A 25,350-nucleotide genomic window follows, 5' to 3' on the forward strand; every position below is an offset into this window, starting at 1 on the left:
AAAATGTAACTTTTATTTTACTCACTAAAACATCAAAGGTGTCAACGTTTCAGCTTGATCCCCTCAAGCTTTCGTCAGGACATACTGTGCAGACAAATAAACCCACATATATACCATACAGATAACGATAACTCACCACACTTGTGAAGCCTCTGACTCCATGGTCATCACCATGGTGACATATATCAACAATAATAAAAGTGCAACCATACACATAGATCGTGCAATTAAAAAATATTCAATTAGACTATTTTACGCTAGGGGAATCAATTACTTAAACATTAGTCACACTGGTAGCATTGAATAGTAACTACTGCAATGAATATCCTTCATAATGTATAAACTGGACTCATAGAAAGCAGGGCTGAAAACCAACAGGAATACTAGAGACTCTGAGAAAGTTCAGACAAAACTAATCGAAAAACCTATTTGAAATATTCTAATTGAATATTTTTTAATTGCACGATCTATGTGTATGGTTGCACTTTTATTATTGTTGATATATGTCACCATGGTGATGACCATGGAGTCAGAGGCTTCACAAGTGTGGTGAGTTATCGTTATCTGTATGGTATATATGTGGGTTTATTTGTCTGCACAGTATGTCCTGACGAAAGCTTGAGGGGATCAAGCTGAAACGTTGACACCTTTGATGTTTTAGTGAGTAAAATAAAAGTTACATTTTATCAAGTCCCTGGAGTGCTATCTTTGAATCTTCCGTTGTATTTTGGCTGACAAGCACCGGGCATTGGACTACAGATCAGGTGGAGTGCAAGATTATTTGGTTTTTTTGTATCATTCAGTGTTTGCTACAGCTGACTTTCTATGCACCCCCAGTGAATTAATTCACTCAGATAACTCTGAGTAGGAATAATTATCAACATTTTTTTGTAGTTTTTGTGAAAGACGATAACCCTGCATTTATTTTGACTTTTAAAGATACAGTACAGAATTGTTTTTTGTATCCATGGATGATAATTTTTTTACGCTAGCTGGTGGATGCGCTGAGCAAGCAGTAATCTGGCAATATAGTGACTCTGATGCAGACAGGATTAGATGGGACACTACCACTTCGGATCTTCCTAACACCACTTCACTACGTGATATTTATTTTGAATTGTTGAAATTAAAAAAGAGAGAAACAGATTTGGACCTTCACGGTTTATTTTTATCTGATTACCACCGGAAACTTCAGATTCCGAGAGGCTTCAGGGTTAGTAATGTACCCACGATTGGTAGATTGAAACCAGCTGTCTGTAAAAAGTGGATTTCAGTCCTAAACAAATGTTCATTGGACTTGATGCTAGTGATCATTGAGGATGTGAAGGAAGATCTGATTCAAATCAGAAGGAGGATTACTGAATTGGAAACAAGACAGGCATTATTGCTGGCAAGTTCAGAAGCTACCTCTACATTGCTAAAATTGGAAAATAATGTAAAGAGTTATAAGACGGATCTTATTAGATTCAAAAAGGATAAGCAAGATAAAGTGGCAGCAGATTACAAGGAGCACAGAGTTTATAGGTGGCTTAGCGGCACCAGTGATCTACCTAGATTTGCGAGGAAAAGAAGACCTATTCGCAAACCTAGACATTATACTATTGATCAAACTTCAGGAAACTCCAGCTCGGAATCTGATCGCAGCAGTTGGGATAGGGGGGCCAACAACTTTCAAGCACAATCTTTTTTAGAGGTTCCAAACCCTGCCAGAGCAAAGGTATTACGTCAGAAGGAGGACAATCACCAGACGAGGTCAGAAGGGACGCACCTTCTGGGGCAAGAGGGAGACCACCACGACAGAGGAGGTAATACCTATCTTCAATTTATCATCCAGAGTATTGACAGTGGCTGAAATTACTTTGCTGAGTAAGGGCTTGTCTTTTGTCCCCACTGCCAAACCTAACCCACTAGACTGGGAAGTTGAATTGTATAAGTTTGGGAGATCGTTGCGACTTAAGGATTTCTTTAAAAACCAAACCACTCCCCCTGATGAAATAAGGTTTAAGAGGAAAAGTACCTTTGATCCCCTGCCGAATCAAGCCTCTATAAAAAGTTTTTTAAGGTCTGTACAAAAGGAAACAACGGACCATCTAAAAGTTACTCATTCCTACCATTCAAATTGTTCCAAAATGGATCGACAGATCATTAAGTCTTTGGCTATGGACAAAGACATTGTTATTAGATCAGCAGACAAGGGCGGGGGAATCGTTATTCAAGACTATGCTAAATATAGATTGGAAATTATCCAACAATTATCTGATTCCCAGACTTATCTGAAATTGAAAGGCGATCCTACGCTTCAAGTGAAACTTTTAATTGACGCCATTCTACTGAAGGGTCTGGAACAGAATTTTATCGATCAGGACCTCTGGGAATTTTTACATCAACCAAACCTGAGGACCCCAGTAATCTATACACTCCCCAAGGTGCATAAGAACCTTCAGGACCCTCCTGGGAGACCAATTGTGTCGGCGGTGGGAGGCATCCTAGAACCACTGGCTAAATGGCTGGATTTCCTATTTAAGGAAACGATTCAAAACCTTTCAACATACATCAAGGATACTCCAAGTTTCATTGATATGATTTCCAAGATTTCCTTACCAGTTGGGCTGACATCACTAGTTACGTGTGATGTGAAGAGCTTATACACTATCATACCCCACTCAGGGGGAGTCCAAGCCATGGAACGGATTCTTTCATCTTCAGACAAATACAGGGGCCCCCCAATCGAATACGTTATGCAAATTCTGGAATTGGTTCTGACTCAGAACTATTTTCGTTTTGAATTTGATTGGTTCAGGCAGTCAGCCGGAACATCTATGGGAGCGGCCATGGCTCCAATGTATGCGAATGGATTCATGTTTGAATTTGAAACTCAATATATATTGGAGCCATTTAAAGATATTATTTTACTATACGGTCGCTACATCGATGACATTTTCATGATCATCAAGGGAGACAACAGCACTGCAGAATCTATGGTCCAATATATCAATTCTTGTACACCGAATGTAGAACTCACTATGACAGCAGACCCGCTTTCAGTGGATTTTCTGGATGTACGGATCATTAGAGAAGGTACCAAGTTGGCATATACACTCTACTCCAAGACTACGGACCGCAACACTTTACTTCAGGCGAATAGTTTCCATCCCAATGCCCTCAAACAATCCTTACCATATTCACAATTTTTGAGGGTGATGAGGAACAACTCAGATCCCAGTAAAGCGGAGGAACAATTGAAACTAATGTGGGATAAGTTTCACCAACGGGGTTACAGTGAACAGACACTCCATAAAGCCTTAGATAGGTGCTACTCAACACAAGTCGAGTCAAACACTGTATCAACAAGGAGACTGGTTTTTCCAACCACTTACACTACAGCATCTCCAAAATTCAAACGGATGATTGATAGAAATTGGAGAATTTTGAGGAACGACACTTCTTTACCAGAACCATTTCGCCAATCACCTATGATGTGTTATAGGAGAAATCGAAATCTGAAAGACTTGTTAGTTAAGACAGATCCTATACACTGTTACGAGCAGAAACAAGGCTCTATAAATCTGGGCTGTTATAAGTGCTTAGGTTGTGTCACTTGCGGACACATGTTATCGGGAAAATTCTTTGCTCATCCTCATACAGGAAAAAAGTACATCATTAGGCATCGGCTAACCTGCACCACTGATTATGTAATATACAGGCTTACTTGTCCCTGTGGACTTACTTATATTGGCAAGACGGACCTGCCCTTGCGCGAACGTATTCGCAATCATAGATCCAACATACGAGTGGCGTATAGGGATCAGAAATCAGACTTACCGGTGGCCAAACATTTCTTGGAGAGAGGCCACACTCTACCGACTCTGAAACTCATGGCAATCGACCATGTACCTCCACCCAGGAGGGGAGGGGACCGCAAGAAAATGTTACTACAACGTGAACTATATTGGATCAGAACTCTGAGAACAGTATACCCTGAGGGTCTGAATGAGAAATATACCTTGACTGCATTTTTATAATTTTTCATTTTCTGTGCTATCCAATTAATCTTTTTTGGAGATGGGGTATGTGATGCCCACCCTGTGGGATAGGCATACATACCTATGTTTCTCTCATAACCATGTTTTCTCTCATAACTATGTTGATCCTGGAATATGTCACAAATATGGGGCGGGATGTGGATGCCCACCCTGGGGGATAGGCAATCCTCCCTTTTGTCCATGGTGGCACTGGCACAGGACCTTCATTACTTTGAAAAATCTTAATAGTTTCCATGTGCCTCAGAATTGTAACTCATTATGATGATGATACAGAGGTTTGAAATGTATGGGTTTTTACTATATGAGACAGTTGCAGCTCTGTTTAGTATTTCATATAAGGAGTATCTAGTTTATTTCTAGTAACTACACTAGTCAGTATTAGTTTAATTGGGTAGTCTATTTGGAACCACTTAGGTGATCCACCCCTATCTTAAACAACTTTGATTTTGTTAACTCTGGTGATACAGGTGCTCATGCATTGGTGTGTCACCCTTTTGTTAGATTATCTTGTTATCTCGTATTGGCTTTGTTGGAGTCCGTTGTATATACTAAGAAATCGAATATAGTGCATCAGTTACCGTTCTATGTGGCCAGTGTGATCAATTTTGAGATCATTAGTAGTTATTATTATCTAGTAACTGGCCAATCTCCAGTGAGTTTAATTGTGAAGTCTATTTTGGAATCAGTTAGGCGATCTACCCCTATCCTAGCAATCTTCTGTGGAGTGAATTCCAGTGGGACATATGCCCTTATAATGATGTTTAAATAGGTTTTTCGATTAGTTTTGTCTGAACTTTCTCAGAGTCTCTAGTATTCCTGTTGGTTTTCAGCCCTGCTTTCTATGAGTCCAGTTTATACATTATGAAGGATATTCATTGCAGTAGTTACTATTCAATGCTACCAGTGTGACTAATGTTTAAGTAATTGATTCCCCTAGCGTAAAATAGTCTAATTGAATATTTTTTAATTGCACGATCTATGTGTATGGTTGCACTTTTATTATTGTTGATATATGTCACCATGGTGATGACCATGGAGTCAGAGGCTTCACAAGTGTGGTGAGTTATCGTTATCTGTATGGTATATATGTGGGTTTATTTGTCTGCACAGTATGTCCTGACGAAAGCTTGAGGGGATCAAGCTGAAACGTTGACACCTTTGATGTTTTAGTGAGTAAAATAAAAGTTACATTTTATCAAGTCCCTGGAGTGCTATCTTTGAATCTTCCGTTGTATTTTGGCTGACAAGCACCGGGCATTGGACTACAGATCAGGTGGAGTGCAAGATTATTTGGTTTTTTTATATATATATATATATATATATATATATATATATATATATATATACACATAAATCATTATTAAAAGTGTATTTTAATATTAATCTATATAATTATATATTAATATTAAAATACACTTAGAAGAACGATAATTTTATACATACATAATAAAAATAATACATAAATAAATTGAAAAAATGTAAACCCTTTTTTTATTTTTTATTATAAAGCAGTGTTAATTTGTTCTTAACTGTATTTTGATATTAATATACGTATATATTTAAAATACATGTAGAATGACGTTATAAATACATATATCCCCTTAACGACCGTGGACGTACTAGGTACGTCCAACAAAAATCGGTAGTTAAGGAAGCACACATACCGACACAGATACTCACACTTACAGATACAGAAACACATAAAGATACACACTTACAGATACAGACACACATGTACACACATGCAGATACAGAGACACAGTCACACATAGATACAAACACTGCTACACACAGATACTTAGACATACATACAGATGCACAGACATACATACAGATGCACTGACAGAGGCACACAGTGCCTATGTGTGTGTGTATTGGATGCCCTATGTGTAGTTAATGCAGTGTCTGTTTGTGTAGTGAATGTGTTGTGTGTGTATAGTGGATGCAGTGTGTGCAATGAATGATATATGTGTGTGTGTGTGTGTGTGTATATATATATGTGTATGTGTGCGTGTGCGTGTGTGTGTATGTGTGTATATATGTATGTGTGCATGTGTGTGTGTGTATATATGTGTGTGTGTGTGTGTGTGTGTGTAAATATTGGATGCAGAGCGGGTGGGTGTGGATGTAGTGTGCATGAAGGTGACAGTGTGTGGGGGGGTGTAGGAAGGTGACAGTGTGGGGCGGCAGGGTGTAGGGGGGGGCAGGATTTTGGGGTGACAGTTTAAAGGAAAGGCCCCTCAAATAGGCAGCGGCGTGCCTTTCATCAGACACAGGGGCGCAAAAAGCCGCCCCTGTCTAAGTGCGCAACGGGCACCCCTCTACTGATTGGCACCTGGGCCGGACCGCTCCCCTTTAGTACGCCACTGGGAGGGCTGAACACACACGGCAATCGAGCAGCCGAGGGGATGAGTAAATCATAATAATAATTAGCATATAGATTATGTAACATACAGGGTACATATATATATGAAATTGTAAAAACACTTAGTTTATTTTGCACTCATCATATTTAGCGATACAACTATTGAGTGAGTGAGTGAGGGCATTTTTGCAGCAGGCATATGTAGGGACGAGCATGTCCTAGCTGCATATGTATAAATGTGCCGTAGACTATTGGTTAGAGTCTATATGGTACTTCTGAAAATATAAGCTGTGAAATTAGTTGTTTCTTGCAAAGAAGCACAATGTTACAAATGTACTATGTCTGTATTTGCAGTATAGTGTAGCAATATATGTGGAAGAGTTTTACAGATACGATTTTGTCAAAGAATAGATCTATATAGGGAATCAAGTGCCAGACCAAAGGTCTGAAGGCAAGGAAAATGTTGGATGTCCGGTTGAATGTGTGTTAAAGGGAGATACCTAGATGTTATTAATAAAGGGATCATTCCCCTGCAATTTCACTGCTCAATTCACTGTCATTTAGGAGTTAAATCACTTTGTTTCTGTTTATGCAGCCCTAGCCACACCTCCCCTGGCTATGATTGACAGAGCCTGCATGAAAAAAAAAACTGGTTTCACTTTCAAACAGATGTAATTTTACCTTAAATAATTGTATCTCAATCTCTAAATTTAACTTTAATCACATATTGGAGGCTCTTGCAGTGTCTAGCAAGCTATTAACATAGCAGGGGATAAGAAAATCTTAATTAAACAGAACTTGCAATAAAGAAAGCCTAAATAGGGCTCTCTTTACAGGAAGTGTTTATGGAAGGCTGTGCAAGTCACATGCAGGGAGGTGTGACTAGGGTTCATAAACAAAGGGATGTAACTCATAAATGGCAGAGGATTGAGCAGTGAGGCTGCAGGGGCATGTTCTATACACCAAAATTTCTTCATTAAGCTAAAGTTGTTCCGGTGACTATAGTGTCCCTTTAAGAGACTTAAGTAAATTCCAAAGAGAGTTCCAAAGAATCCCCATGAAAAGTGAATATGTTTACTGATAAGACTGGATATGTCTACAGATAGATTGATATAGTGTGTATATTAGATTTGTCAATAATTAAGCACCTAAATACATGATGTGACCGGATATGTCCTAAATCACATGGTAGAAATTATAATACCTGCAGACATAGAGATCCATGGCAAACAACGTTCGAAAAATAGGTAAAGAAAAAAAACTAAATTTCATAAGAATATTGACCATGAATACTTCTCATTAAGGCCTTTAGGCCAAACAGTATCTAGAGTCCTGATCCAAAATAGTTCTCTGTAGTAAGTCTCTTGCGATCACCCCCATTTATTGGTGGGGGAATGTGGTCTATTGCTATAAACTTCATGGATGCTAAAGGATGTTTTTGCTCCAAGAAGTGTTTAGCTACTGGTAGTTCGGATCGTAGGTCTCTGTAGGCATTCCTAATTCTTGAAAGATGGTTTCTAATCCTTTCTTTAAGTGGAAGGTCCATTTTACCTACATAGGCAAGTCCACATGGGCTTATTGGCTTCTACACCACAAAGTCCGTAGTGCAGGTAAGTCTGTCTGATGGTGAATTTTTTGCCTGTATGTGGATGGGCAAAAGTTTTGCTTGGAGTAGTGTGTGTGTGTATATGTGTGTAAGTGTGTAATATATATCTCTATCTCTACAATCTACACTACGTGCTATTTTACAGGTCGGCATAGTATGCCCTGCATCCTTAACAGGTTAAATAAAATATATTTTTCGAGTTGTTTGAAATGTATCAATGTGTTTTTTTTTTGTTTTGTTTTTTTATAATTATGACTTTTTCCATTTCACTTTGTCTGTTGTTCTAGGTACTTTGTCCTCGTTGTGATTTTAGAACATTTTCTTTAAAAAGAAAAATAAGGAAGATAAAGGATTTGACCAGTAATGGAGGGAGAAAAAAATATTCAAAACCAGATGAACTGAAGCAGCTAGAGAGAGCTCTGAATGAAAACAGTGATACTGCCAGTGCAGTAAGTTAATCTATGATCACCAAACTTAAGGTGTGTGAAAGACTGTGTTGACTTTGTAGTCCTTTAGTTTTCCTTCTAACATTTTCTTTTGCTTTTTCAATATGTGTTCTATTAGATGCCCACCTTGGATCAGGCCCGATTGCACGAAATGGAATCTTTGCATGCCTTGCGGGTTTGTAATGAAAACAGACTTCATTTCAACAAGGATCAAACTGATTGGAAGGTGTGTTTATGCCAAGGGCCCCCTGTGGCTCCTATGATCCAATGTGAGTTGTGCCGTGCCTGCTTCCATCTTAACTGCATCACAACCTCTCCACATGGACCAAAGGTCTGGCTGTGCCCTCAATGCCATCGCTCAAAGAAACCTCCGCTGGAGAAAATCCTGCCTCTACTGGCATCTTTACAACGTTTGCGTGTACGGTTACCTGAGGGAGATGCTCTGCGTTACTTAATAGAGAGAACGGTCAACTGGCAACATCGGGCCCAATATATGTTATCATCTGGCAATCTTAAACCGGTGCAAGAGAAGGTCAGATCGAGCCACTTGTACAACAAGTGGCAAGCAACAGCTGGGCAAATGGAAGAAACGGACAAAGTAAGTATCATTGGTTGAGGTCGAAGAAATTAGCTCTACGTTTAGGATTGATAAAGAACAAAAAAATATGCAAGTGTTCTTGCTTGATAAATCTGTGATATATGTTTGGAAAATAAATATATTGTTCTGTTAACAAATGGAGTGTCCTTTTACTCAAATCAAAGTTGTCATGCAGGTGTCACAGAATGTTGGAGCCACTTCATTTTCTTTACCGCATGAGTGGGACAACAGAACTATTTATGTCCAGTCTCCCTTTTCTTCTGGACGAAACTGCATCCCCCTGACCTGTAAGTTTCTTATGCTGCTTTGATTTATAAACTTGCATTGTAGGGCAGTCTGATCGTATCATATCTCAAATCTTTTAGTGTTGGGGAATTCCAGATTTGGGCGATCTCACCCCTTGTGGGCATAAATTTACCCTGGTAACATCACAGGCACATAATGTCTAAGTCCTGACAACACGCTTTCTAAGGCTAGAGAGACGTGATGCTTGGATATTGGTTTTGTGGAAATTACTCTTAAAGGGACACTATAGTCACCTTAACAACTTAAGCTTAATGAAGCAGTTTTGGTGTATAGAACATGCCCCTGCAGCCTCACTGCTCAATCCTCTGCCATTTAGGCGTTAAATCCCTTTGTTTATGAACCCTAGTCACACCTCCCTGCATGTGACTTGCACAGCCTTCCATAAACACTTCATGTAAGGAGAGCCCTATTTAGGCTTTATTGCAAGTTCTGTTTAAGATTTTCTTATCCCCTGCTATGTTAATAGCTTGCTAGACCCTGCAAGAGCCTCCTGTATGTGAATAAAGTTCAATTTAGAGATTGAGATACAATTATTTAAGGTAAATTACATCTGTTTGAAAGTGAAACCAGCTTTTTTTTTCATGCAGGCTCTGTCAATCATAGCCAGGGGAGGTGTGGCTAGGGCTGCATAAACAGAAACAAAGTGATTTAACTGCTAAATGACAGTGAATTGAGCAGTGAAATTGCAGGGGATTGATCTATATACTAAAACTGCTTTATTTAGCTAAAGTAATTTAGGTGACTATAGTGTTCCTTTAACAAGTTCATTAACTTATTTTGCATTATCAGGAATTCAAAGTGAATTTAAAGTTTTAAGTCAAAATAGCAAAGCCAAAAACAAAGCTTTTTCAAATTAATTTGTCTAAAATTTTAAATTCGCTTTTCATTCCCAACAGTTCACATGCACTGTGGTGCTATGGGTGGCAGAAGGACTGCCTGTGGGAGGACTATTCTTCTCTCCTGTCAATCAACTGATTATCCATTTTGGCTTTGTTTGTTAAATAAATCATGACATGGTATGTCATTTGTTGTTGTTCAGCTGAGATTTTATTTACCAAATTTTAAGACCTGTTCAGGACATAATCATCTATTCCTTAAGTGTAAAATCATAGAATTCAAAGAGGGTGTTCGTTCTTTATCACATGACTATATGTATGTGTAAGTGTGTGTCTATGTATGTATGTATGTATGTATATATGTGTGTGTGTGTGTGTGTGTGTGTGTGTGTATATATATATATATATATATACACACACAGTTACAAGAAAAAATATGTGAACCCTTTGGAATGATATGGATTTCTGCACAAATTGGTCATTGGCATACACTCACTGACAGTCATTGGCACACACTGTTTAACCAACACACACTTTCACTGACAGGCACACACTGACACACCCACTCACTGACAGGCACACACTCTCAGATACACATAAAATGTCATGCACACACTCACAGGCACACCTATTCTCACTGAAAGACACACACACATTCACTCACTCACAGACACACACTGACCGCTACACTCACTCACTCACAGTAAGGTGGACAGCCCCAGAACACAAGGCAAGCAAGGCATTTGTCTGGGAGCTTGGGTGCCCCCCCCTCCCCCCCCCCCTGAAAGTGCTGCCCTAGGCAAATGCATTGTTTGCCTTGTGGTAAATACACCCCTGGGGAGGATACCACAGAAGAAGCCACTGCTGTCCAAACAAAACATTGCTGCACGTTTACAGTTTGCAAAATATTCTGTGGACAGATGAAACCAAAGTTGAGTTGTTTGGAAGAAACACACAACACTATGTGTGGCAAAGAAGAGGCACAGCACACCAACATCAAAACCTCATTCCAACTGTGAAGTATGGTGGTGGGGGCATCATGGTTTGGGGCTGCTTTGCTGCGTCAGGGCCTGGACGGATTGCTATCATCGAAGGAAAAATTCCCAAGTTTATCAAGACATTTTGCAGGAGAACTTAAGGCCATCTGACTACCAGCTGAAGCTCAACAGAAGATGGATGTTGCTACAGGACAATGACCCAAAGCATAGAAGTAAATCAACAACAGAATGGCTTAAACAGAAGAAAATACGCCTTCTGAAGTGGCCCAGTCAGAGTCCTGACCTCAACCCGATTGAGATGCTGTGGCATGACCTCAAGAAAGCGCTTCACACCAGACATCCCAAGAATATTGCTGAACTGAAATAGTTCTGTAAAGAGGAATGGTCAAGAATTACTCCTGACCGTTGTGCACGTCTGATCTGCAAACTACAGGAAACGTTTGGTTGAAGTTATTGCTGCTAAAGGAGGTTTAACCAGTTATTAAATCCAAGGGTTCACATACTTTTTCCACCTGCACTGTGAATGTTTACATGGTGTGTTCAATAAAAACATGGCAACATTTCATTCTTTGTGTGTTATTAGTTTAAGCAGACTGTGATTGTCTATTGTTTTGACTTAGATGATGATCAGATCACATTTTATGACCAATTTGTGCAGAAATCCATATCATTCCAAAGGGTTAACATACTTTTTCTTGCAACTGTGTATATATACACACAGTCAAAAAGAAAGTACTCTTTTAATTATATGGTTTTACATACCGGGACATAAGCAATCATCTGTTCATTGGCAGGTCTTAAATTTGGTAAATACAACACATTACTTATTACACAGTGTCATGATTTATTTAACAAAATGAAGCCAAAATGGAGAAGCCATGTGTGTAAAATTAACTACACAGATGCTACCGCTTTCATAGGAATTAAGAGATGCTGCTAATCAAATACCCATTGATTACTTGATCATCAGCAAGTGTGACCACATCTATAAAAGCCAAAGTTAGCAGTTTGCTGGTTTGGAGCTTTTAGGTGTGTGTGTTAGCACAATTACAAGCAGGAAATACATCGGCAATCAAACTGGGAAAGGTTATAAGAACATTTCCAAACAAATTAATGTCCATTATTCTACAATGAAAAAGACTATTCAAAAGTGGAAAACATTTAAGAGAGTTGCCAATCTTCCCAGGGTTGGACATCCCAGCAAACTCACCCCAAGACCAGACTGTGCAATGCTCAGAGAAATTACAACAACAACAAAAAATCAGTCTCTACAGGCCTCAGTAAGCATGTTAAAAGTTCATGACCGTATAATATGAAAAATATTAGAACCAGTGTTTTAATATTCACACTCACTTTATTGGTGTCAATATGTGTTATAAACTCACTCAATTTTTTTCTGTTTGATTGCTTACATGTATCTGCAACCATTACAATTTTGGGGGTAAGTCCCTATCTTCAAATTTGAGAGCTGCACTCACACTATATAATTAGAAAAATACTGTAAACAAGTATGATTTGTTTGAAAGGAATGTCAGGAGAAAGTGTCTTCTATCTAATAAGAAAATGGTAGCACGGCTTAAGTTGCATCTGAACAAAGACTTCTGAAACTGTCCTTAGGACAGACAAGACCAAAGTGGAGATGTTTGGCCCTGATGCACACCAGCAAATCAACAACAGAATGGCTGAAAATCGAAAAAAAAAAATCAAGGTGTTGCAATGGCCCGGTCAAAGACCTCAACCTGGTTGAAATGCTGTGGTAGGACCCTTAGAGAATGCCAGCAAACCTCAATGAACTGAAGCAACGTTGTAAAGAAGAGAGACAAAATTCCTCCACAACAATGTGAGAGACTAATAGTTGTCACGTATACATCCTCTCCATATGCTATGCACAACATAAATCACCTTTCCAGGAATAGGAGAGGTACTGCTCGGCAGTCCTATGCCATAAGGCTGGGCTTTTGTAACATTCCGGTGGACGCCGCCCGTTGCGGATCCACACTGTTATGTAGCCCCACGTCTGTCCACAGTGGTGTCGACGTGTGGGTGACCTCAAGGAGGACGCGCACTCCTTTTGGGATCAAAGGCCGGATACAGCCAATCGAATTCACAAGAGGGAAATTTAAACTCACTTATTTCTTCTTCTCATTGCCCTGTTGTGGTTTCCCTTTGCTGGTTATTCAAGAGTGTGTTCCTGATCGTGTTTCTTTGGTTATTGACTTTGGCTTTGTTCTGACCTCCCTGAATTCTGGTATCCCTGACTATTGGCTATTCCTTGCAACTGTTTCGTTCTGTGTTCCTGACCTCGGCTAGTATTTCGACTAGTCTCTGGTATGTTGAGTCCGGCCTTTCCAAGGTCCCGTTAGACATTGTCCTTATTCCTAAGTGTGATACTAACACTGCGTGTTGGATCAATTGTAATCCTGACAAAAGTATGATAGAAGTCATTCAGAAAATGATTACTTCAAGTTATTGCTGCTAAGTACAAGCTATCGAATCATAAGGTGTACTTAGTTTTTCACACATGGTTCTTCCATTTTGGCTTTATTTTTGTTGTATAAACCATGACATAGTGTATTATATCATCTATTGTTGTTCATCTGAGGTTGTGTTTACCTCATTTTAAGACCTGCAAGAGAACAGATGATTATGTCCTTATATGTAAAACCATATTATTCAATTTTTTCAAAATGGTGCTTCCAGAATGGTCCGCCCTCAGTAGGCCATCCTGCTTGATTAGTAGGCAACCTGGCATTCATTCACACCTGGCTGAACTGCCAATGATTCAGGTGGACATGCTTACATTCTGGGCTTGTCTGCCCTTTTGGACGACGCCAGTGGCAGGGCGGCAGGTGCTTATGGTCTCCTCAGATGAACCTGTAAATCAACAGTGGATATCTGTAAATATTCCCCTCAATCTGGAATGGAGCACAAATAGTGATTGCTTCACTGGCCTACTCCCTTTGACCCATCCCATCATCAAGATGTTGGTTTGTTTGTTTTTTATTTTGGGAGGGAGGGGGTTATCAAACCCCTTTGCTGTCAGTTCTAAGACGTGAGAAAGTGTCCCATTAACATTGTGCTAAATGCAAGTTCACTTACTTGTTAGGTATTCTTTGTCCACTCATACTGTGATAAGGCACCAACTAAACAACTCTGTACGTCTTCCACAGGGCATTTGTTACCATTTTTTTTCTAAAGGTTTATTTTTTATGTCTGCGGTTGCTTTTCTGCAATAAAAATGCAATTTGTAGCAAGGCACTTTTTGCTTAGCAATGTTTGCCATGAAATGTATTAGAAATTAATATAATCCTCACTTAGCTTCTCAATGGGGAAATGTAATTATCCAAACCATAACAGCTGGAGCCAGTATTTTGGCAATGCAAGTGCCATTGTAAAGCAGATACATACATACATACATACATACATACATACATACATACATACATACATACATACATACATACATACATACATAGACACACACATACATACGGGGCCCCATGGATTGTGTGTACGCCACTGCATACAGACACACAAACACACACGTACATACAGAGACACAGACACCCGTACAGAGATACAGAGACACACATATAGAAAATGTTTCCTACCTTGTGACTTTCAGTGGGGGTTTTAGCCTGATTGGTACTTCCTCCTCATCCTTCCTCCCGCACGGGTCCTGATAGCTGGGAGGAGTGACCGGGGAGTCGCTTCCTCCCAGCTCTGTCATGTAATAACAGGGGGCCCGGTCGCGCTGTTAAAGCGCCCAGCGCTGACCGGGCCCCCTGAAAATTCATATCCATCGGGTGACCCTGACTGCACGGGCCACCTGATGGACTCCTCCAAATGCGGCCCCGGCAGTTTGCCGCAAAACGTGGCAACCGGTACCCTGTTGCAGGGCGGCCGGGCACCCTGGAGTGACGGGGCCCGGTCACAACTGCGACCCCTGCGACCAAACACAGACCTGGCCAATTATTATCTCCTTGTTGAAATGCATTGAATCAATGCATCTGAGGAAAGTTCAGTGTCTCCATGCAGAGGGTGAAGACACTAAATAGCAGGAAGCACCTCTAGTAGCCATCTAGGGAGTGGCCAGTGTCCCTAGGCTGTAATGTAAACACAGCCTTTTCTCTGAAAAGACCATGTTTACTGCAAAAGGCCTGAAGGGAATGATTATACTCTCCAGAACAAATACTATAAGCGACTATAGTGTCACTTTAAATATAAATCTTGTTTCTAAATACACACTTTTAATATTGTAGTAACACTATTTGCCTACTTTAAAATTACTTAAGCACATTTTACTGTAAAATCTTCTTCCTGTTCTAGTTTAAGCATGTGAACAAGCCTCAATTTATAAATTAAATCATATAGTTAATTATTGTTGATACAACTTATCCTTTATATGCGTTACGGTATGGTTTTTATTTTTTATTTTTATATGCAAATCCTATAGGTCTAAACATTGACTGCTATTATATATATTTGTTTTCTCAGGTTTAACTTCTGAACTAGATGAGTTACTGATGGAAGCTCAAATTCTACAAGTATCACTTCCTGAAGTCCAGGAGCTTTATCAGGCCATCCTTACACAACCTAATCACTCAGTGGCAGAGAGTATCATTCCTGTCTCTGCTGTTGGTTTTGAAAATGGAAGCACAAAACAGCAAGGCATAGAAAGGAACCTAGCACAGTGTGAGGTAAAATTCAAACGACATTGTTACTACTGTTTAGAGGTTTCCAAATGTTGATCTTACAGGAGTTCAATTTATTTTAAAAATATTGTCAATTAAGCACCAGTTGAACAACCAAACTTAAAAACCTGTACCGTAGTTTTTAAACAGACATTTAATTGTAGCAGTTATGTTGCCTTGTTAATTATTTTGACATGCAAGAGGATTATCTTTGAAAATGTATTCATAAGAAGAAAAAAAATATTACATTAAAATAATTATTCAGACCCTTTGCTATGACACTTGAAAATTAACTCTGATGCATCCCATTTCTGTTTACCATCTTTGAGTTATTTCTACACTTTGATTATAGGCCCCCCGGACAAATAGAAGAGTTAGATAATCTGTTAGAGGAAATGGCTAAAATGACAAGGAAGGGAGAAGTTATCATCATGAGTGACTTTAATCTTCATAATGTGAACTGGAAAACCAAAATAGCTGCTTGAGCACACATATTCTAAACTCCCTACTGGGATTGTCTGTAAAACAAGTCATTGAGGAGCCAACTCGTAAAGAGGCCATACTAGATTTGGTATCAGATAATACTATATGTGAAAGTTTAGGATCCAGTGATCATCAGTCAGTGTGTTTTAGTAGTCACACCACACAAAAATAAAATGTTTAGACTTTAGAAAAACAGACTTTTATAAAATTAGAATATGTGTAAATGAGTCATTATCAGACTGGAGCAATTTAAATGGCGTCCAAGAGAAATGGGATTATTTAAAAGTTGCACTGCTGAAGGCAACATAAAATTGCATTAGGCTAGTCCGTAAAAGCAAAACATTTAAGAAACCTCTGTGGTACTCCGTGTGGCCAAAATAGTAAAAAAAAAAAAAAAAAAAAAAAGTTAGCATTTAGTGATGAAGACCGAATGATCTATAAAATTAGGCAGAAAGAGGCTAAGCAAGTTATAAGAGTTTCCAAATCTCACACAGAAGAGAAAATGGCAGGCAGTGTTAAAAAAAAAAAAAAGGGGGGGGGGGGGGGACAAAACATTTTTTTTTTTAGATACATAAATGAGAAAAGAAAAGTAAAACAAGGATTAGTTAGATTAAAAACAAAAGAAGGAAGGAATGTAGAAGAGGATAAAGGTCTAGCAGACTGCCTCAATTAATATCTTTGTTCAGTATTTACATATACAAATGAAGGAAATTAGGAAAAAGGACAAATGAGTTTTGTTACATGTGAGTTTACAGAGGAATAGATTCTATTTCAACTGTCAAAAGTAAAGACAAGTCAATGGGACCTGATGGAATACACCCAAAGTTATTAACCCCTTAAGACCGGAGGGCATACATTTACGTCCTTTTTAAAGCGGCTCTAAACGCCGCAGGACGTAAATGTACGCCCTCCGTTTTTTTTTTACTTACCCGGTCGCCGGCGATCCCACGCCAGCGATCGCGGTTGGGGGGACTCCCAGGGCACGTCTGCCCTCTTCAGCCCCCCCCGGGCCATGTGAGAGTGAGGTCCTTGCGAGGACCTCACAATCACATGGCCGGGATAGCTGCCTGCTGCATTGCCAGCAGGGGGACTAACTGTAATGACAGTTAGTCCCCCTACTGGCTGAAAATCAAATTAAAAACAGTTAAAATAAGTGTACAAAAATAAATAAATATATACTTAGATCATATATATATGATCTAAGTATATATATATATATATACATATACACACACGCACATACACCGTCTAGGTGTATTTTAATATTAATATATATATATATATATATTAATATCAAATTACACGTAGACTGATACTGATTAAATATATATAATTATGGTTATATATATATATATATATATATATATAATCTAAAAAAAAAGTAAAATTAAAAAAATAATGAAAAATAAAATATTAAATATATAGATGTGTTTTAATAGATTTCGTTCTAACTGTATTGTGATATTAATATATATATATATATATATATATTGGGGCGGAGCCTGACCGGGGAGCTGAGCTAAAAAAAGTAAAAAAATAAATAAATATATACTTAGATCATATATATATGATCTAAGTATATATATATATATATATATATACATATACACACACGCACATACACCGTCTAGGTGTATTTTAATATTAATATATATATATTAATATCAAATTACACGTAGACTGATACTGATTAAATATATATAATTATGGTTATATATATATATATATATATATATATATATATTTCTATATAATCTAAAAAAAAAAGTAAAATTAAAAAAATAATGAAAAATAAAATATTAAATATATAGATGTGTTTTAATAGATTTCGTTCTAACTGTATTGTGATATTAATATATATATATATATATATATATATATTGGGGCGGAGCCTGACCGGGGAGCTGAGCAGACACGTTCACTGAGAGCTCCTGAGCCCGATCCCGGTTTTAAGCAAAAATCAGGGGGTAATCTACAATTTCTGCACCCCAGTTCACCCTGCCTTGTCACACAGGAGCAGGGGTACCGGGAGACACCGTGATCGCCTACATGCCCGCTGTGATGCTGAACCGGAGGGCCGAGGCCTACAACTCGCAGAGCTGGAGAGAGGCGGCCGCTCTCCCAGCTCACCGATCCTCGCAGCACCCGCAGTATCGGACCTCCCTCCCCCCCCCCAAGACCGGCGGGGGTTATCCCGGTCCCCATCGACATGTACCATCAGCCCACAAACGATGCAAAAACCGACGGCACTCCACAACAGGCTCCGCACCAGCAGGCTGTAAACCGCAAAATGGCGACCACAATTCTTAACACGGAGCCTGCAGAAACTCAGCCCCTCCATGAACGCCTGGATGCTCTGCTGAATAGTTTTTGGGAAAAACTGGAGCAGCTGCGTTTACAACAAACCCCCAACCAACCTGCAGTAGTGGGGAAGCGGGAGACTGCGAGCCGGAGAGGGCAGATCCCGGACATGGCCGCCAATTCTTCTATGGCGGAGTGCCCTTCTAGGCAGAGGCCCAACAGGAGATTCTCTCCAAACCACCGACCACACCGCAGGAGGGTCGCCCGCCGCCGGCGGCGGAGAACCACCAGATCCCTCCACAGCGCCCATAAAGGGAAAGACCCGGCCCAGAGAGGTACCCGAGTCTGTGGACACGAGGTGGGGGCCCAATGTAAAGCCTGGAGCTGGGGAGAAGCTTCTCACCGCACTCAACTCCTCTGCACGTTTACCCCACGGACTGACGTCTATCTCACTACACTGCCGAACAACCGACCATCCACCCGTCCGACACCAGCCTTGATCCTGACCGGCATCGGCTGAATGCTTCCAAGGACTCAGACAGAATAGGCCAGTGCTACCATTCCCAGCGACACAGCTACCTTGCCTCCTGACGGAATCGGTTCAGCTACCTTGTTGGACTGGCACTGTGCTGGACTTTCCCACCTAACGATCTGAGCAGCTGCTCTAGCCCTTAAACGCCATGCACCATATTTTGAGTTTTATGTCCTTTTCTTTTATTAATTGTCTTTCATTTCTGCATATGCCTCAATACCTGGACACTGGTGTCTTATAATCTTTAGGATAGCTAGTACAAAGTTGCTAAGTATTATAACGTGTAAGATTTAACTTTGAACAGCATACAGTCTGTACCATTATTGCCTACCTTGGTAGGAACGTAAATCTTATGTGACATACTGCAGTTTTAAAATGTGCAGCTCAAGTACATGATCACAGGCTACCACAATAAGGATGCTCTTACATTGCTAATCATTTTTGTTGCCTAGTGCCACTGCGGTGAGGCTTATCGCCGGCCCTGCACCCAGGGATGCACTAATGGTGAGCTAACTTGCATGGCTATTTACAGTATAATAGCTGTATCCTAGTAATAATACACTCGACATAACCGGTTCCCTAGCACTGAGCACTCACGAGTGCAAAACGCACAAGGTATAAGAAAGAATACTAATTTTGTTTGTTATATATAGTTACTAGCATCCCCCTGTTTACCTCTAGAACATAAGCAGCCTACTATACTCTGTGAATATCTGCAACGCTACTTTGGTTGTATTTTGTTGTGTTCTGTTCGGTTGTTTTCTACGAAATTGAATTGTATACTGTTTCTCCTTTAGCAGCCTAATTAGATAGGCATGGCTCTTGATTCTACTATGTTTTTGCTAAACGACAAGATAAAAAAGAAAAATGAAGCATCGCCATTCCGGAAATGTAATATTTCAAAGCTGACAATGTCTTAACCCCCAACTGTAACCCACTTATACGTTTCCCTCCTTTTCTTCTGTACCCTATCTTATATGCTTCAATAAAAGAAAGATTGACAAAAAAAAAAAAAAATATATATATATATATATATATATATTTATATCAAAATACACATAGAACGAAATAATATATATCTATATCCATAAATATATACGTATATATCACTATATATACCTATATATAAATAAAAATATTTAAAAAAATTATATATATATATATATATATATATATATATATACACATATGTATATATATACATATATTAATTCTACACATATATTTATGTAATAATTTTACATAATTAGGTATCCTAATTAATTACATTTAGCGGGACCTGCCTGACAACCCATGCCGAAAGTATAGGGAATTTAATTTGCTAGCACTATATTTAACCCTATAACTTTCCAAGACACCATAAAACCTGTACATGGGGGGTACTGTTTTACTCGGGAGACTTCGCTGAACACAAATATTAGTGTTTCAAAACAGTAAAATGTATTACGATGATATCGCCAGTAAAAGTGAAGTTTTTTGCATTTTTCACGCACAAACAGCACTTACACGGACGATATTATTGCTGCAATACTTTTTACTGTTTTGAAACACAAATATTTGTGTTCAGCGAAGTCTCCCGAGTACAACAGTACCCCTCATGTACAGGTTTTATGGTGTTTTCAAAAATTACAGCGTCAAATATAAGGCTTGTTTCATTTTTTTCACATTGAAATTCGCCAGATTGCGTACGTTGCCTTTATGACCCCATGGTAGCCCAAGAATGAAAATTACCCCTATGATGGCATACTATTTGCAATAGTAGACAACCCAAGGTATTGCAAATGGGGTATGTCCAGTCTTTTTTAGTAGCCACTTAGTCACAAACACTGGCCAAAATTGGCGTTTTTTGCATTTTTCACACACAAACAAATACTAATGCTAACTTTGGCCAGTGTTTGTGACCAAATGGCTACTAAAAAAGACTGGACATACCCCATTTGCAATACCTTGGGTTGTCTACTATTGCAAATGGTATGCCATTATGGGTGTAAATTTATTTCCTGGGCTACTATACAGTCTCAAAGGCAACGTAACCAATCTGGCGAATTTCAATTTCAAATGTAACGCGCTATATTTGACCCTGTAACTTCCCAAAACACCATAAAACCTGTACATAGGGGGTACTGTTTTACACGTGAGACTTTGCTGAATACAAATATGTGTATTTTATTGCAGTAAAAGCAAACAGTATTATGACATTGACAGTTAAAATGTCATGTAGAACTAAGAAAATAAAAAAAATCTTATTTTCTCCCATTTTTTTTATATTAAATTATGTTTCATAGCTAAATATTTGATATTAAAGCCCTGTTTCCCCTGAATAAAATGATATATAATAAGGGGGGTGCATTTAATATGAAAGAGGTGAATTACGGTTGGACAGACATATAGCGCAAATACCAGGTTTTGTTTACGTTTTGTTTCGTTCACAACTTGTACATTTGGCTGCGGTCTTAAGGCGTTAAAAGAGCTTAGTTGTGTACTAGCAAAACCATTAACGGATTTATTTAACCAATCATTGATAACAGGAGTAGTCCCAGAAGATTGGAAGTTAGCGAATGTTGTGCCCATTTACAAGAAAGGTAATAGGGAGGAGTCGGGCAACCATAGGCCAGTAAGCTTTACTTCACTAGTGGGGAAAGTAATTGAAACCATGTTAAGGATAGGATTGTTGTACATCTAAAATCACATGGATTTCAAGATCAGAGACAACATGGGTTTACTTCAGGGAGATCATGCCAAACTAATCTTGTTGTTTTTTTTTTTATTGGGTAACTATAAAAATAGATCAGGGTGGTGCAGTAGATATTGCTTACCTAGATTTCAGTAAGGCTTTTGAAACTGTTGCACATAGAAGGCTTATCAATTTATTTATTACTGCTATTTCTAAAGCGCCAACAGATTCCGCAGCGCTGTACAATATACACAGTCAAATACAAGAGGTAGAGAGAGCCCTGCCCGTAAGCTGATATCTAGCCATTGGAGCTCTTTTATACAAAGTGCTTGGCTAGATGGCCCGTGAGCTTACAATCTAAAGGATACCATGGGGATTTGAGACAAAAAGTAGCAGGGGAAGTTTGGAGGTGATGGCTGAAAGAGTTAACAGAGAAGCAGCTATTGGTAAAATACAAAAGGAATGAAGAAGTAATTGAGTGAGAATCTCAAACAGCTGGAGGAGCATGCTATATATTTAGGGGGAGCCTGGGTGAGAGGTGGGGCAAAAAATGCAGTCTTTCACTGAGTGAGGCCTGAATAACAGAGAATGAGATAGAACAGTCATATGAAGGTATTTACAACTGGGGAGGAGAAATGGAGAGGGGGAGGGGGGGTTAAGTAGCCATGTGTTTATGTATTATTGAAAAAGTTTAGCAACCAAATTCTATCACCCAAAATATTAATAATTGTGTACATGAAATATTGGTCAGAAACATTAAAAGACTATAGTAAAAACTGCATGCACAGAAAATTACAGTGGCAACTACAGGTATAACTGGTAATACATCTATAGTAACACATGAGAATATGTTAGCAATCCGGGAATACATGATGTGGAGTATCTTCCAAGCTTCAGTCAGTACCTGAGGGTGGTAGGTGTTTCACTGCAGGATGTAAAATGCAGTCTTGCACTTTCAATAAACTGCAGTCTTTAAGTTTGGATTCCAATATTGTTGAATGGGTAAGGCAGTGGCTGAGTGACAGGCAACAGAGGGTTGTAGTCAGTGGAGTATATTCGAAGCATGGGCTTGTCACCAGTGGGGTACCTCAGGGATCTGTACTTAGACCCATTCTCTTTAATATTTTTTTTAGTGATATTGCAGAAGGTCTTGATGGTAAGGTATGGTATGTCTTTTTGCTGATAATACTAAGATATGTAACGGGGTTGATGTTCCAGGAGGGTAAGCCAAATGGCAAATGATTTAGGTAAACTAGAAAAATGGTCAGAGTTGTGGCAATGGCAACTGGCATTTAATGTGGATAAGTGCAAGATATATAGTGCAGAATATTTGATAGTCCTAACCTCAACATCTGAGGAAAGGGATTTAGGGGTAATTATTTCTGATGACTTAAAGGTAGGCAGATAAATACTTGGTTTTAAAGGGAAAGGTATTAGCCGTAGAAAGAGGGAATGCTCATGCCATTGTACAGAAGACTGGTGAGACATCACTTGGAGTATTGTACGCAGTACTGGAGACTGTATTTTCAAAAGGATATTGATACTTTGGAGAGAGTTCAGAGAAGGGCTATTAAACTGGTTCATGGATTGCAGGATAAAACTTAGAATAAAGGTTAAAGGAACTTAACATGTATAGCTTGAAGGAAAGATGAGACTGGGGATATTATAGGAACATTTAAATACATAAAGGGAATCAACACTATAAAGGAGGAGACTATATTTAAAAGAAGAAAAATTACCACAACAAGAGGACATATTAACCCCTTAAGGACACCGCTTCAGAAGCTTGTCTTACGCTTAATGACACAAGCAATTTTTGCATTTTTTGTTGTTTGCGTTCAACTGCAATTTGAATTTTACTAATTTATTGCACTGACACATATTATATTATATTATATACTGTTTTTTTTAAAGGACAGAAAGAGCTTTACTTTGATGTAATATATATATATATATATAAATGCTTATTTATTATAAAAAAAATACAGAAAAATGTTTTTTGTACAGTTTTTGCAATACTAATGTGTGCATAATTAGTGCAGGTTAAGTAATTTAAAAATTTAATTTAGTTGTTCTGATTTAAAGAATATATAATGTGTTTGGGATTTTTTTTTTTTTTTTTTTGGTAGTTACAGGTCACAAAGCACAAGGAGTAAAATAAACTTTTAATGTGGAGCGATTTTAGAATTTGGTATGTTTGTCTTGTTAGCTTAATAGCCATAAAAGAAAACAAAATTGCCACACAAAAGTATATATTTATATAAAGTAGACATCACAGGCTATTTACCTAAGGTTGTTTTGACACTTTCTACGTAGCTATTTCACCGCCAAGCTCTGCTAAATATTGGAGTAAAATTGTGTTTTTTGGCACACAAACTTATAACAAAGAACTTCTCATGTGTATTTTGTAAAGCTGGTGGGGGCTATTCCTGTACAAAACCAGATACAAAACGATACCCCCATTGAATGTATTTGGCACTATTTCGTGAAGCTACAGTGATATATAGGAGACCTGTCCTTTTCAGTATTTACAGTAGAATTTTGAGAGACTGATTTAATGGGCCTATGCTTCAATTTGGGGTATTATAGCAGTTTGAGTGTTCAAAAAAAACAAAACACAAAGGCCTACCATTTGTAAAAGTAGACACTCCAGGGTATCTCATATGGCGCATATTGTGCCTTAACATGCCCTCATGTTTTCACCAATATGAAAACATGTATGTAGTAAAAAATAATTTAGGGCATTTTTTACATACGGATTACATTTTTGTTAGGCATTTTGTATATTTCATATGTGCCACTAAGTTCAAACCCCCCAAATTATGCTCAGCTAAGTCTTCTGAGTAAAACCATATGCCCAATGTATGACCTAGACACTATTTTGTGAAGTTCAGGTTTTTTTTTTTAATTTTCATGGAGGGTTTTGATGCGTCAGTGTCCCACTTTGGAGCACTTGAGCAGGCTACATATTCCAACTACACCATAAAGGCATACCATTTCTTAAAGAACACATCCCAGGGTATTTCAAAAGGCATATTTTGAACCTTAGCGTGGGATCATTTTTCCGCTAGCTTGTACCACGTGTAGTGGTAATTAGCGTTTTTTTTTCTGCCTTTTTGACACACAAAGTGAGTTTGCGCAGTATATTTTGCAAATTGTATGTGTGCTACGACTGTATAATACTTCATATGTTACTCAGCGATGTTGGCTGAGTACAGCAATACCCCCGTATGTACCTTTGCCAGGTATATGTGGATGTTGAAGGGGCACATTTGAGACACAGACATTCACATTTTTTTCTAACTTACTATTTTATTAAAGAATACACCCTGGGGTAATTCAAAAGGCGTATTTTGAACCTTAGCGTTGGGTCATTTTTTCTCTAGTTTGTTCCAGGTGTAGTGGTAATGAGCATTTTTAAATTTAGTTTTTTACTTTTTTAAACTAGTTTTTAAACTCTTTTTTTTT

The 25,350-nt window shown here is 38.6% G+C and overlaps 1 protein-coding gene across 2 annotated transcripts in view; it reads left to right on the forward strand.

Moving 5' to 3' along the window:
* Positions 1-25,350, forward strand: part of KDM5B (lysine demethylase 5B) — a 166,483-nt gene that overhangs the window by 103,535 nt on the left and 37,598 nt on the right. For both annotated transcript variants that reach the window (XM_063453213.1, XM_063453214.1), the window contains exons 23-26: positions 8,302-8,463; positions 8,579-9,058; positions 9,234-9,345; positions 15,696-15,898. In XM_063453213.1, the coding sequence (XP_063309283.1) occupies positions 8,302-8,463; positions 8,579-9,058; positions 9,234-9,345; positions 15,696-15,898 (957 nt within the window). The remainder of the gene's footprint in view (positions 1-8,301; positions 8,464-8,578; positions 9,059-9,233; positions 9,346-15,695; positions 15,899-25,350) is intronic.

Source organism: Pelobates fuscus, chromosome 1 (genome assembly GCF_036172605.1).
Source record: "Pelobates fuscus isolate aPelFus1 chromosome 1, aPelFus1.pri, whole genome shotgun sequence".
Classification (NCBI taxonomy): Eukaryota; Metazoa; Chordata; class Amphibia; order Anura; family Pelobatidae; genus Pelobates; species Pelobates fuscus.